The sequence below is a fragment of the Cannabis sativa genome, chromosome 6, assembly GCF_029168945.1.
Source record: "Cannabis sativa cultivar Pink pepper isolate KNU-18-1 chromosome 6, ASM2916894v1, whole genome shotgun sequence".
NCBI lineage: Eukaryota > Viridiplantae > Streptophyta > Magnoliopsida > Rosales > Cannabaceae > Cannabis > Cannabis sativa.
Window position 1 is genome coordinate 51,571,016 of NC_083606.1, and position 15,611 is coordinate 51,586,626.

Consider the following 15,611-nt stretch of genomic DNA (forward strand, 5'->3'; position numbering starts at 1 on the left):
AGTACCATTCTCTCCCTTTCTCATTTTTTTAAATCAATTTTAGTTTTTGGCTGCCATCAATTCTCATAAATAAAGCCAAGTATATATTTTATATATATTATATGATATAAATGTTGGGATATGATTTTGTCCCGTTATTGTACTTTCACGGATTGTAATCCGTGATGTACGACATCCGTCAGATGAAGGAGTTATTTGATCTGACGGCTGAGATTGATCTAGGGGTAATTAGGGTTAAAAAGTAGAAACGTACCCTGACACTTATTTAATGTACCCTAAGACCCATCTAATGTACCACGGAATACATTTCGTGAAAGTACATCACGGGACAAAATCATATTCCTATAAATGTTACATAGTGTATATATATATTGTTTATGTGTATTCTCTTTCTCCAATCTCTATAGTATATACATATATATATATTTCAAATTGGAGCTTTCACTTAGTGGTTGGTTTGTTATTTTTTTTTACTTGGTGATTGTTGTATTGGGCAATTGGCGACATTGAATTTGTGATAGCAACAAATACCAGATTCTTTTGTTCCTTTATTCACTTTTAATTTAATTATTACTCTCTTAATTGTTCTTTGAAATATTATATTAGTTCTTTTTTTTACTATGCCTCCCAATAATAGAAAATACGAGTCTAGGTATGAAAAACGTAAGAAAAAAAAAATTGAGAAGTTAACTCAATCTCAAAAAAGAGCTCTTGATAAATTTATTATAAAAGAACCATTAGTTTCTTTAGAAAATCATAATTATGACATTGTTGATGTTGAAATTCCTGAAAATATGGTTCCTAATGAAAATGTTAGTATTGAGAATCATAATGAAAGTATTGATGTAGAAAATAGAGATGATGTGCCTATTGAAAATGTTAATGTGGAAAATAATAGTGATGTGTCATTTAAAAATGATAATATGAAAAATTAAAATCATAATACTACAAATAGTAATGATGACCATTTGAATAATTCACTTAAAAACGAAGATGTTTTAGAGGATAATGATGATAACAATGCAGAGCAATCAAACCCATTTGTTGATATATTTGATCCAAGAAATTGGGATGCTCTTGATTAAAAAATAATTGATTTACTAGTGATGAAGGGTCCAAAAAGAGATTATTTTATTATGAGTGGTTCTAAAACTAATTTTTTTAAACGATTCACTACTAATTTGTATGCTAGAGTTTTATCAAATGGAGAAAAGTGTGATAGAGATTGGCTTGTTTATTCAAAAGAGCTAGATAGAGTATTTTGTTTTTGTTGCAAAGTTTTTAAAAGTGGGATTGGTAGAGGCATGTTAACAAATGAAGGCTTTGATGATTGGGCTCATATTGGTGAAAGACTTAATTTGCATGAGATTAGCATGGAACATGTTAAATATACGACCACTTGGTATGAATTGCGTCTAAGGCTTAAAAAGAATCAAACAATTGATAAAACTACTCAAAGGCTAATTGAAAAAGAAAAAGATCATTGGAAAAAAGTTTTACTAAGAATTATTTTAATAGTAAAATTTCTTGCTAAATATAACTTGGCCTTTCGTGGTTCTAATGAGAAATTGTATCAAAATAGTAATGAAATTTTTTTGGGCTTAATTAAAAGGTTGGCAGAGTTTGACCCTGTTGTCCAAGAACATGTTAAACGCATTACAAATGATGATATTCACAATCATTATCTTGGACATAACATCCAAAATGAGTTAATACTTTTGCTTGCTTCTGCAATCAAAACTGAAATCATTAAAAAAGTTAAACAAGCAAAGTATTTTTCTGTGATACTTGATTATACTCCTGATGTTAGTCATCAAGAGCAAATGTCCTTAAGATTCAGATATGTGGATGTTTATTCACATTCGGTTAACATTGAAGAATCTTTTTTAGTATTTTTAAATGTGAATGATACAACTGGTCAAGGACTTTTTGATGTTTTACAAAATGAGTTGAAAAAACTTAATCTTGACATATTTGATGTGCGATGACAAGGTTATGATAATGAGTCAAATATGAAAGGAAAACATCAAGGTGTACAAAAAAATTTTTTAGACATAAATCCAAGAGCCTTTTATACTCCTTGTGGATGTCATAGTCTTAATTTGATATTATGTGACATGGTTGAATCATGTAGTAAAGCTAGAGATTTTTTTGGAGTTATCCAGCACATATATACAATTTTTGTCAATTCTACTAAGAGATGGCAAATTTCGAAAGATAATTTAAAAGGATTGACTCCAAAATCATTGTCATCCACTCGTTGGGAAAGTCGTGTAGATAGTGTTAAACTATAAGATTTCAAATATCAGAATTTAAAGAAGCTTTACTTGAAGTGTCAGAAAAAGATGAACTTAATTCTAAAATAAGAAGTGAAGCAAAATCCTTGGCCACAATGAGCTTGGAGATTTTGCGTTTTTAATAGCAATTATTATTTGGTTTGAAATATTATCTGCTATTTATTTAGTTAGCAAGTTTTTACAATCAAAAGATATGCTTATTGATGTTGTTATGAAAAAATAAAAGGGTTAATTTCTTTCTTTCTTTTTTTTTTTTTTTGAAAAATGTCGAGAAACAGGTTTTTATGATGCCTTGAATAATGCTAAAGAAATTGCTATTGAAATGAATATTGATCTAATTTTTCCTCAAAGACGCACAATTCAAAGAAAAAGACAATTTGATGAGAATTTGAGTACCCCATCGATTGAGTTATTTGGAGAAGAATCTTTTAGAATTAATTAATTTTTTTTTTACCTTGTTGATCAAGCCATTGTTTCTCTTACTAAGCGATTTGAACAATAGGAAGAATATGAAAATATTTTTGGTTTCTTATTTACTTCTGATAAGCTCCAATCATTAGACAATACATATTTGAAGTCTTGTTGTAGTCATTTTGGAAAGACATTGAAACATAATGAACAATATGATATTGATGGAAATGAATTATATGTGGAGTTAAAGTTATTAAGAGAAATCTTGCCTAGGGAAAAAATGAGAGCTATTGATATATTGAAATTTTTGAAAGGCGTAGATTGTTTTCCTAATACAATTATTGCGTACAGAATTTTGTTGACTATTCTTGTAACAGTTGCTTTTACAGAAATAAGTTTTTCAAAATTGAAGTTGTTGAAGTCCTACCTGCGGTCTACCATGTTACAAGAAAGACTCAATGGATTAGCCTTGATCGCGATTGAAAATGATGTTTTAGAGACTGTAAAATATGAAGAGATGGTTGATGAATTCGCTTTAAAAAGTGTGCGAAGAATGACCTTTTTTAAATACAATGTTGATACTTACTTAAAGTTGTAGTGAAATAAATAACAATTATTATAATAAAATAGTTTATTTTATTAGGGGCCTAAAATTTAAGATTGGAACAGGACCTCTAAAATGTTTAAGACGTCCCTGATGGTGGGTACTTATCACATGGAGGGAGTGTTAGCCTCTTGAGCCTTCTCAACCTCTTGTATGAACTATCATTTTGTTTGAGGGAGCTTTTTGCCACTTAGGCTTTCTCAACCTTTTTCGGGCGTAACCTGATTATGAAAGGGGTATAAACTCTTTGAGTAGTCGACCCTTTATCGGTTAGTTATTGGATGTTAAGGGAATTGTTTAGCCTCTTGGGTCATGCTCAGCCTTTCTACAAGTTATTGGAAATTAAGGGAGCCATTTAGCCTCTTGGGCCTCACTCAACCTTTTTCAAGTTTTGTGATTCTATTGAGGGAGCTTGTAACCCTTGGGTGGCGCTCGACCTCTTATATTGCATTCGTGGTACTTAAAGTACGTTTCGAATGCGAGAAAATATGTAACCCTTTTAAAGAGGTGTCCCTCTCATAGTCATACCATTTTCTCTTTCTTTTCCTTTTTTTTTTTTTTTGGTGAGGCTGTGAGTATCTTTCAAGGCTCTCTTCTTGACCTACCAAAGATGTAGCATTTGTCACGACACTGAACACTTAAGTTTCAGTCTCAATACTTTTCTTCCTCTTAGAAAAGGGAGAGACTGAACATCCACCTTAAAGCATTCATTTGAATGTTTAATCCCGCTTTTACAAGAAAAAGGGGTCCAAATGTCTTCGTGGGGACCTTTTACTTGTTTACAATAAACTGAAAGATAAATATGACTATTAAGGTCACCCAATGGGTTTCCACCTTGATTCACAACAAACTAAAATGTGAGACCTAAAGTATATCTTATTCTTCTTCGCGACAATACCTCATTCCTTCTGGTTTTGCTTTAGTTTTCTTCCTATTGCTCGTCCTCAGACTTTTGGTTTTCTTTGCGCTACGCGCCCAAGTACCCTTGTTATATTAACTCCTCAAAACCGCTATGAACACTTTTCATTTATTTTGATGAGTAAAATTAAGAGAATACATAGAAAGAGATAGGGGTGTTCGCGGTGCGGGTGGTGCGGTTTTTGACTATTTTTTTCAAACCAACCCGCACATGCGGTTTTTCAAATTTCCCAAACCGCACCCGCACCGCGAAATTAAAAACCCGCAAAAACCGCACTGCAAAAAATAGTGCGGTGCGGTGCGGTTATTGTGGTTTATGCGGTTTGGACTATCACTAAATAATTTAATTTTCACAAATACAACAAACTTTGAGCAAAACTTGTCAAAATACCTTAAGGCTTGAAAAAAATATTAAAAAAAAAATTAAGTGTCCACAAGACAATAATTAGTAGACTTTAAGTTTTTTTTTTGAAAAAATAGTAGACTTTAAGTTGAATATTCACATATTGGACCTAAATAAATATATAAATTGGTATTTTTATAATATGCGGTGCGGTGCGGTTTGAACCGCATATTAACAATTCAAAACCGCAAACCGCACCGCACCGCGCGGTTTAAGAAAAATTCAAACTGCGACCGCACCGCAAAGAATTTCAAACCGCATTTTTTTTGCAGTGTGGTGCGGTGCGGGCGGTTTGAGCGGTTTGATGAACACCCCTAAAAAGAGAATGATATTTCCGTAGAATGATAGAAGCAATTGGTTACTTCTTCGAAACCATTATTAATATGCTTTCAAAGTCAATGACTTATTGTCCACTTAGCTTGTAAGTTTTGAAAAACTATTACTAATTTTGTTATAAGAGGGATGCTACAATTAATAATCATGGTTGTCAAACTAAGGCCATGCATGGTCGAACAACCATGAGAGCTCCATTGTAGGCACCATAGACTCGTTTATGTGCTCTTGTGATTCAAGTATTCTTGATAATGGAAGAGATCCAGCATAAAACAAGAGTTTCTTAATTGCTCAAAACAATATTTGCTAAATATAATTTGATTACGTTGCAAGACAGTGGAGTGATACAAATTAATAAAAAAAAAAACCATCTCCAACGCATGCTAAAGATATAACCAATATACACTATGTAGTCTTATCTTTAACCACCCATATAAATAATGCAATCTCATTTAATAAAAAAAAGGAAAAAATGAGTGATTTAAAATATACCACATCACTGTGTACCGTAATGCTGGACTTGACAAAACTCATGTGTATCTCTTCAATTCTCCATATACGCCTGTAAAAGAAAAAAAAATCAAGTAAAGATGGTTCCTCACCAATTTGATCAATTGTTATTGGCAATAGCTTATTGCCTAGAAGCTAACATCATTAAATATTAAACTTTCAGCAACACTGAGACATACATTTGCCACTGCACCCGTTGTATTCTTTGATACATGGCCCACATCTTGTGTGCCTTTAGTTTTAGGAGGCTGCAACTTAGATTGCACCCAAATTGGCGAAGAGCTGAGCCACAGGCCTTCACCAGTTTCTTTGTGCTTGAAGTCAGGAGCTCTCTCATTTTTCTGCAAATACAAACAGCATCACCTTCTTTTTAAGCAAACAATGATATGAACAGATGAGGAATTTTAAACATGTATGCATGTCAATATGTCTATATAGAATGAGGTACCTTGTCTATTCTATTATCCCACCACTTATTGGGGTTTTCCAACAACTCCTTCCACATATCATCACCTAAATAATAAGAGTACATTTGGCATGAACAAAAGACCACATCAATAAGACTTAACCATCCATGGGCAAGAAAACATAAGACAATGGAAGAGAAGTTCTAACAAACAGGATTAATTAAGAACTAAACCTACAAAATAAGGTCCTTGCAAAAGGTAAAAAAATAAAAAACCTACAAAATAAGGAAGCACAAAAAATAGAAAACTAAAAGAATTCTAATTTAGACAACTGATAGATATAGCTGTCTCAAGTTAATACCTTATTGCAAATAAAACTTTCTGGCAAATAAAACTTTTATTTTAGACAATCTTCTGATTGTGAATTCAGTTTGGTCTTGAATACCACCCGTGTTTGTTTCCCTATTTATTTTTGAAAGGGAATCAACTACTCTATTTCCTAATGTTCTATTAAGTTGTGTTCTATCTTCTTGCTGCTGCTGTGACTGAAAGTGTAGGTTCCTATCAAGTCCATAAATTAGAAAGCTATGGAAGAATTTAAGCTATCTTGTTATTAGTAATTACTTGAATCATTACGCAGGAAGCCATTGACACGCATAATTGAAGCTGTGAATAGCATATGCAAAAATGAAACACAGCCTAAAAAACCTAGGCCAAACTATTATTCTAGATTACGTTCCATTATTCCAGTTGCCATGTTTATCCTTGATCAGGTTTCTGATTTCCTAGTTGTTTAGCAGTGTCCGTCAATATATAGGGTTTGTTCAGTGTTAATGATTTTTTAGATAAATGAAGTCCAAAATTATTTCCTACCTCTATTTCTCTTGTTTTTCTCTTCTCCTTCTCCTAGTCCTTCCTCACAAATACTATCAGAAAAGTGCACAATCTCACCTTTATTCCCATTTACTTCTTTTGATTTTGGAGTTGGAACATCAAACTCTAGACCTTTAATCTTTGATGAAAGCCATAGAGGAGCACTACTAAGCCAAAGTGATTGGCTACCATCCTTATGCTTGAAATCAGGGTATTTTGGATTCACCTAGATAAAATTTTGAGATAAATAATAAGTTAACAATTATAAGTTAAGGTAAAGAAAAAATAAATCGGATGCAAGCAAGCCCTCACCAGTCCATTGTGCTTGCAGTTACGGTAATCCCACCATTGTTTTGGATTATCAATAAGGTTATTCCATGAATTTATTGCAGAATCCCCATCTTTCTTCACACCATCTAAACAAAAAGTTAGTACCCATTTTGTGGTAGAGCACACCAAAAATTACTTACAAACCCTTTAAAATAGTATTTAGTCCAATACCATTAATAGTTCCCCATGCATATAGTTCTCAAAATTCTGATATAGATCAGGACTCAGTTTGGTTAAGCTCTCTAGGATTCAAAACATCAACACAAGGAAATTTTGCAGATATCTCAAGAGTAACTTAAAAAGTATGTAACAAAAGTGCCACAAAAAAATGTAACTAGAGTATGCCAAGTACTCGGCGAAAATCCAAGAAAACTAAAGAACTTGAGGAAGATGAAAGGCAAAGGAACAAGTTAAACTCGATAGAAAGCTTGTGTAGTCTCACCTTTAAACTGCTTTACTTCATTTGAGTTTTGAGATGAAATGTCAAACTCCAGTGCTGAGATTTTCTTTAAAACCTGTTTTGGTGCACTGTCAAGCCAGAGTGCTTTTTTATCATCCTTCCGTTTGAAATCAGGATATTTTCGACTCACCTGCAAACAAAATAACATCACAGGAAATCCAGTATTGAAACAAGTTAGACAGTGAATCTACTTAAAGAAAGTAACCAAATCAAGCACTCATTACCAATCCATTGACTTTTTTATCACGACAGTCCAACCACTCTTTTGGATTATCAATAAGGTCTGACCAGGGGCCAAAAAGTGAGTCCATATTTGTTTTCACAGGATCTGAAAAAAAAAAAGTAAAAGAAAAAGAAAAAGAAAAAGCAGAGTTCTAGTTACTAATAATATGAATTTCCAAGATGAAAAGAACAAGAACCAAACACTCTCTGGATAAATAGATAACATGTCAGTTCATAAAGGAGAGCTAGTTTAGTAAATAAAACATTTTAGGCACTGTTATTCCTCGACATAAATACAATAAAAATGAAAACTGTAATATCAGTCTCATGGGAAGAATTTGTTATAGAGCAACATTGTGATGCCACCATAAATGATATGCCAAGAAAAAAAGACAGAATGAGCAAGGATTGACCCTCTCCTGGGTATGTATGGTTCATCTCACATTTAATAAGCTCCAAAAATTTCCTGGGGCAGTTTTGTTGAATACTTAACTCATAACATTAGAAACCATGAAACTGTTCACACAGTAGAAATTGACGGAACAAAACATTAAGATATAAAAAAAAAAGAGGATTACCAGAATTATTCAAGGTCCCTTTTTCTATTTCTTTGATGAATGATGTCCCTTGTTCTGGTACACAAAGCGTAGAACTTTTCTTCATTTGAACAGTTTCCTCAACAAAGTTGAGAGCATGCACCATAACCTAATGTTCACAAATAATTGATATATCACACATTTGTTCACAAGAAAACTAAAGAGAATGCATCCATCATATCAAGTTTGCATTCAAGAAGTATATTCCCAAAATCAATTTGGAAAATTTTAATATTAATATTCAAAAAACAAGATTTGTTTTTTCCAAGAATTTGCAAGACCAAACTTATTTTACTTTTATAACTAACCCAGAACTACTTTCCACTCTCCCATGGGTAATCCATTTGGCAACTCAAACTGAAGCTGTATCTCCAAAGCCTCTTCCGGAACCACATTTTTATAAACACCGACACAGAAGAAAAAAAAAAGCTTAAGCTAATCAAACCATAACACTTGCTTGAACAGTACGATCGATTTTCCTAAAACCGTTTCATAAAAAAAGAAAATTGATAACATATTTCCATAACATCATACTCCACATGTTCTGAAGTCTTAATTTGAGGAACAACATTCAGGGTTTAATCAGTCATACCTGAACACTGGCTTGAAACTGATTATAACTCAAGTGAGGCAGACTTGCACTCAGTTTTCCAGCTATATAGACACGATCATTTACTTTCAAATGGGAAGCAGCGATGTGAGCCAAGTCACCCTCAAATACTGTAGGGACCCTAACATAACAAACACCTTTATTTAAAAGTTTGGAGACATGGAGTACCACAAATGAAAACTAGACTCCTAAAACAAATATATTAAAGATAGGCCGCAGTTATGTAACAAAATCTAAAGTTCTCGAAATTCATTCATCCTACTTACATTCTAAAATTACTTGTTGAAAAAGAGTTTCACTTATTGAATGAAGCTGATTTAGCATAGAAAATCTCTCAGAATTGTATTTCTTTAATTTTTGTAGCTGAAAGGACCTTTGTTTTGACAGTAGTAAAGAAATTGTTTTGATACTTCTTGGTTTATTGTTGAAATATGATTTGAGAGAATTAAATCAGTCAAGACCTTTATTTTCTCCAATATATAATCAAATCAAATTCTAGTATGAAACTTGACCCATTTCCAATATTAAAGCAAGATCTCCAGCTTGCCAAATCAAGAATTATGAGTAAAAATCAAAACACAAATGAAGAACTATATAATATTTTTCTATTCAAGAAATTAATAAACATCAGAGAACATTAAAATTGACCAAAATTATTTACAGATGTTTAACAGAGTCATTGAGTAATCTAAAACAAGCTCCAATTAATTTTCTTCTCTTCTTCTTCTTCTTCATCTTTTTTTTTTTTTAAATAAATAAAAAGAAAATGAAACTAACCCAGCCTACATGCAGTATATATCTACAAAATTGAAAATTTTCAAATAATAATAATAAAAAAATGCAACACACTAGATTCCCACAACCTATTTTCAAAGCACACACAAAAGAAATTGTTAAGCAATGACTTCAGTACCAAAATATAAGAGAATAATGCTAACAAACTAAATAAACACAAATGCAAGTACGAAAAAATAAAGATGACCAGCTTCGAAGTACCATAGAGGAAGATCATCAGATGATTCATTTTCGGAAGAAGAGGATGTGGGGTTCTGAGTGATAACAGTGGCGGCCCAAAAGGAACCGTTGGAAGAAGTTTCGAACTGAACCGGCGCGTGAACGTAACCGATCAGGTGCACCAAGTTGGAAACCTTGGCCTGGAACGGAATCTCGGTCGGTCTGTCCGGTGCCGGCGGAGAAGATTTTTCTTGTTTTATATCTCCAGAGGGCGAGAGGGTAGCCGAAGAGGGGGATTGAGAAAGGTTGGGAGAAAAGGAAGGGGCAGAGTCGGCGGCGGAGGCGGCAGTAGTGGAAGAAGAGTTGGAATAAGTGGGTTTGGGTTTAACTTTGGGTCTGGGTTTGGTGGAGAAGGATGAGTGGAAAACGACAAGTCGTCTTGCAGGGCATGGCCTTTGTGAGATGAAACGGAATATAGAGTTCATTGATGATACCCACACCCAGCTCAGTAGTTCTTCAAACCCCCCTACTACAGACTCACTACAGATACAGATACAGTGTCACTGTGTGAATAGCTCCACTTTCTAATAACCTCGTCTTTCTTTCTCTCAGTTTTAGTCGGGATGACAAATCCACAATTCAAATACTTACACTTTCCAAAGCAAAGAAAACAATTCAAATACATTCTCCTTTTAAAGTTTACATTTTCTCAAGGTCATTTTAAATCAAACTTTTTTGGGAATTTTACACCTCCTCCTTTTTACCACTTTTTTACGTTTTTGGTAATATTCGATTTTTTAAACATTTTTACTTTTTTACTTTTTTACTTTTAGTTTTTTAAAAGTTTCATAATTACAATTTTACCTTTTAGTATGCATGTGTCATGTTTTATCCCTTTACCTCTTCATAACTGCCATTTTTCTTTTTTTTTTGAATTTTTTTTCTCTGCTTCTATTTCCTATTGTCTTCAACCTCTCTATCCCACGATCACCCACTCCAAGCCCTAACCCACGTTTTCCTCAACCTCCATTATATGCCACTTTCCCCATTTTTCTCGATTTTATTTGCAAGTTCTTCCTCCCCTATTGTGTTCTTTTTTTATATAAATGGCAACCACTAGAAGTGGTTCGAAGTCCCCATCTCCAGCTAAGAAAAATACTAAAAATTCTAAGAAACCTCCAACAACTATTTTATCTAAAGTCGATCCTAAGATGGGGTTGAAGCGTATTGCTAAGAAAGTAATGGGTGATGTTCCAGAGCCTTCGGGTACTAAGAAAAGACACATTCCAAATAAGGTCGAGACTCGTAAGGCTAAGAGAGCAAAACCTTCAAAGTCTGCAAAGGATGTAAGTTTCGTTTTGTTGTTTTTCAATTTTTCTTTAGTTTTTTTTTTCTGGTTGTTGTATTTTTTTTTTTTTTTGTATTACATTTGATGATTTAATGTTTTCTCCCTTCTTGTTCTAGGTTACATCAGATTCTGATTTTGAGGATGAAGTGCATGATGGGGGAGAAAAGCCTAAAGTTAAATCTAAGGTAATTTTAACGATTTGTATCATTTTATTGAGTTCATTTTTACAGCAGCTATTTGTTTTTTTTTTTTTTTTGTGTCAATGATTTATTTGTTTATCATCACTGTTTTATGTTTTGTGTCGTTCTTTTTGTATATCTTTTATGTATTGTTGTTGATGTTGTTTTCGTGTTGTTATTAAGTTGTTGTTTGGTTGTTTTTATATTTACACAACTTAATGCGTATTTTATTTTACAGGGATTTACGACATTTTTACCAATGGTTGTTTATCTGTTTATTTTGAGTGTTTTTTGGTTGTTTAATCACAATTTCAGTATTGACAACTATTTTCGAATTTTTATTTTTTTTTAAGTTGTTACAGTGTTGTTACTATATTTTTTCGAAGTTGTTTATCTTTTAGGCTTAGCATACTGGACTTGTTCTATAAATGTTATTTTTAGGTTGTGTATTGGTTGTTTCCTGGTTACTGATTTTTAGATTTGCCTTGTACTTGTTGCTTGAATTTTATTTTTTTAGTTATTCAGATTTGTTGCTTATGTTTTATTTTGTTTTTCTATTTTTTTCAGGTACATGTTAAGAGCTCAGAGAAGATTGAAGGCTTTGACTTACCCAAAAAAAATCCTCCTAAGGTGTCTTTTTTTTTTTTAATTGTTTTATTAGTACTTTTCTAAATCTATTTTTAGTCTTTTGTTTTTTTCCTCATGTTTTTTTGTTTCAACTGATACAGGAATGGGATTACATATATGATCAGAAGAATCTCTTTATTGCGAAAGCCGTTTCCACTGCTACATTCAAGGTTATACAAAATATTAAGTCTTGCCTTTCCCTTGAACAGCTTGAAATGTTTTCCAAAACCTGTTTTGGACATTTCCTTAAGCTTCCTGAGTTTAAAGTTCAACCGCAAGTTTTTCATGGGTTGTTGTTGCGGGAGGTTCAACAACCTAATGATGCTGAATTGTGGGTTATGATACGTGGTGTTAGGATTAGGTTTAGCATTAAGAAGTTTACATTGATAACTAGTTTAGATTGTGAAGGTGATTGTAGTGTGTTAGATTTTAAGCAAGACGTTAATAGTCTTTGTGAGAAATATTGGCCAACTTCATCCTCTATTACTAAAGAATCTGTTAGGGAATGTTTTACCACTAAGAGGTGGGGTGATTTTGATGAGGATGTTGTTAAGTTGGCAGTTTTGTATTTTGTGGAATGGTTTTTGCTTAGTGGCACTAAGATTAAAAATGTACCTAGGTCTATTTTAGATGTTGTAAACAGTGGGAGGTACGACGAATTTGCTTGGGGATGGAGTTCTTTTGAATTGACTATTTCGTCATTGAAGGGTAAGCTTGACAGTTGGGTTGAAAGTGTTAGAAAGGCAATGAGTTCAGGGAAGAGGCCGAGTGTTTTTTACACTTTGATTGGTTGTCCTCATGTTTTTCAAATTTGGTTTTATGAGTGTTGTAAGTACATGAAAGGTAAGTATTGCCAAAAGGAAAATTCTCGTATTCCAAGGATTACTCAGTGGACATGTAACAGTCAGTCGACTTTCAAAGTTTTGAAGACTATTTTTGATGTTTCCAAAGACAAGGTATATCTGTTTATTGTTTTTTGGTTTTTTAGTAGTTGTTTTTATGTTGTTTTTCATTATTAAGACACTTTATAATTGAAATTTTCATTTTGTTGTTTTTTGATCAGCTGGAACTATGAAATATGAGACCCACAGCTGTTGAGTTCAAGGCTTTAAAATTGAGCAGTTTCAAGTTTGACACTAACTACAATTCTTACAAGAGTGTTCTGTTGGAAATTATTTTACCAGGATCTAGATTTACTACCAAGTATGTTTGATTAACATCCTAATATGAATTCTAAAACAATGAAAATAAACACATATAAAGTTTAGAAAACCTTACAGTGGGTGCAGCGGAATATTATGATTCCTTCCATTGAGATCTCTAGCCCTTGATTCCTTTCTGTAGCAGAGTATAATCAAGATCTGAATCCGGATCTTCTTTTCTCCTTCTTTGATGCAGAATTTCCATAGTCTTACATACTATGATTGAGATACCACTTGATGTGTGTGGGCACTACTCATCACTCAAGGAATTTCGAAATTTAGAGAGAAGAAAAGAGAGAGAGGCGTGTGGCTATCTCAGAGAAACTAATTGTTCAAAGGTTGTGTAAGTTCTTTCTTTTTTTTCCTGAAGCCAACACTTTCTATTTATAGAAAACCCTCTAGGATTAGGTTAGAATTGTATGGCATTAAAATAATAGAAACTACAAATGGCAATTCTCATGCATGTGGCCGGCCATACAAAGGGTATTGGGCCACACTTTGCAACTTTCTCAATTTTGTTATTTTCTATTCCCATTTTCTCAAAAATGCCAATTTTCCAATTTAACCTTTTAAATGCCAATTCTAATTATTTAATAACTTGAAAATAATTATTAAATAATATTGCCATTTGATATATTTATTAATTTAGACATGTAAAGTCTCTTAATTAATAAATAAACCTAGAATCTCTTTTCTTTAAAATTTCGCCATTGCTTAGTGAAAATTCATAAAGTAGACATAGTCTAACTTTTAGAATTTTAATTGATTAATTAAAATCAATTAACTGAGTCTTACAAGCAGTATGGTCTCAACTAGTATGGGGACCATGGGTCTATATAACCGAGCTTCCAATAGGTCGAACCGAATTTACCAAGTAAATTCCCTAACTTATTAATTCCTCACTGAATCCACACTTAGAACTTGGAATTGCACTCTCAGTCATATAGAACGCTCTATATGTTCCATGATATAGACACGTCATTAGTTATCCATTGTTATAACCCTAATGTGATCAATGACCCTCTAATAGATGATCTACATTGAAAAGGCACTACTGTTACCGCTACACCTTCAATGTATTTTATCCTTAAAACACTTAGCTCCGTATAAATGATATTTCAGCAAAGTGAAATGAGATCTCCACCATTTATTTTTGTTTAGCCAAGCTCGAAGGATATCATCGTTTCACTTCTAAGTTCCTATAAAAGTTATAGATTCCATCTTTATGGTAGCGCTCCCACTCAATTATACTATCATGTTCCCAAAATGTACGTATCACCTTGACCCAAAAGTAGGCTTAACTAACAAATCAAAGAACATGTATAGTACTCTTGAGATCGAACCTACCCATATCAGGATTAAGGTCATTTGATCTAGGATCAACATGTGATATTGAATTGAATAGATATTACAGTAAGTTTTAATATATCTAATCAAAGTTCAATATCGGTCCCTTCCGATGTATACTCCATACATCCGATACTGGTAAACTTTGCCAATATCCTGGAAAGGACATAACACTTTTCCAAGGTGTAAGAATACCTATCGCTGATTATACCATGTCAGTCTAAATCCAGTGTTTTGACAAATCAGGGAATAAACTTTTGAACATATAATTAAGATTATATTCCACTGTGCTGACAACACTATAATCTTTAACAAACTCATATGTTCTGGACTTAAAAAGAATTCATACATTATATACATATAATCATGAAATAAATCATGTGAACCATGCAACATAAAATGTTATTTCTGATCTTTATTAATAAGTAAATCTGATTATATTGAAATGAGTTTTATTTAGGGCACAAAACCCAACAAACTCCCACTTGCACTAATGTAAAACAAAATGTGCATTTAAAATAATCATTAACACCTTGATATACAAATCAAGTGTAGTAGTAGTAAACTCCTCGTAATAGGATCTGACAGGTTGAATTAACAACAACCTTTTCTCCACCATTACTTTCCCTTAATCACAATATCCTTGGTATTGTGAAATTCCTCTCTATATGTCTACTCTTTTGGGATACTGGATTCTATACCTTTGGCAACTACTTTTGGTTATTCAGGAAATAACACTAGTAGTTAAGACAGGTTGGAACAGTGCCACAATTGTATAGAACTTTTCTTAGACTGAATAAGTATCTTTCCTGCAACTTTTAACATTCAGTCTCTCTCTGGTAGACTAAGAGACTTCAGATAAGTTTTTACACTTCTCCAAAATCACTACTCCACCCCCAGAGTAATCACCATCTTATCAGCAGACTTTCTAGCACAAAGGCAAGTCTCGAAATCTGATGTGGTGTAGTCTAAGAGTTTTA

General features: G+C 32.9%; 1 protein-coding gene and 1 pseudogene across 4 annotated transcripts; one reads left to right on the forward strand and one right to left on the reverse strand.

Annotated features, from left to right (window-relative positions):
- The first annotated feature begins 794 nt into the window (after positions 1 to 794).
- Positions 795 to 3,306, forward strand: LOC115695283 (uncharacterized; annotated as a pseudogene).
- Positions 3,307 to 5,234: 1,928 nt separating this feature from the next.
- Positions 5,235 to 10,645, reverse strand: LOC115694860 (protein OSB4, chloroplastic). Of its 4 annotated transcripts, none has more exons than XM_030621961.2 (10): positions 9,971 to 10,645; positions 8,957 to 9,095; positions 8,347 to 8,473; positions 7,771 to 7,874; positions 7,529 to 7,676; positions 7,069 to 7,172; positions 6,835 to 6,982; positions 5,925 to 5,989; positions 5,656 to 5,817; positions 5,235 to 5,528 (listed from the first exon to the last, which is right to left on the reverse strand). In XM_030621961.2, the coding sequence occupies exons 1-10, from the start codon at positions 10,411 to 10,413 to the stop codon at positions 5,511 to 5,513; spliced, it is 1,458 nt and encodes a 485-aa protein (XP_030477821.1). In that variant the 5' UTR covers positions 10,414 to 10,645; the 3' UTR covers positions 5,235 to 5,510. The 4 variants fall into 4 exon arrangements, with proteins under 4 accessions (XP_030477821.1, XP_060973274.1, XP_030477820.1 ...); XM_061117291.1 differs by having other exon boundaries at positions 8,957 to 9,084; positions 9,971 to 10,617; XM_030621960.2 differs by having other exon boundaries at positions 6,757 to 6,982; positions 9,971 to 10,617.
- Positions 10,646 to 15,611: the final 4,966 nt, after the last annotated feature.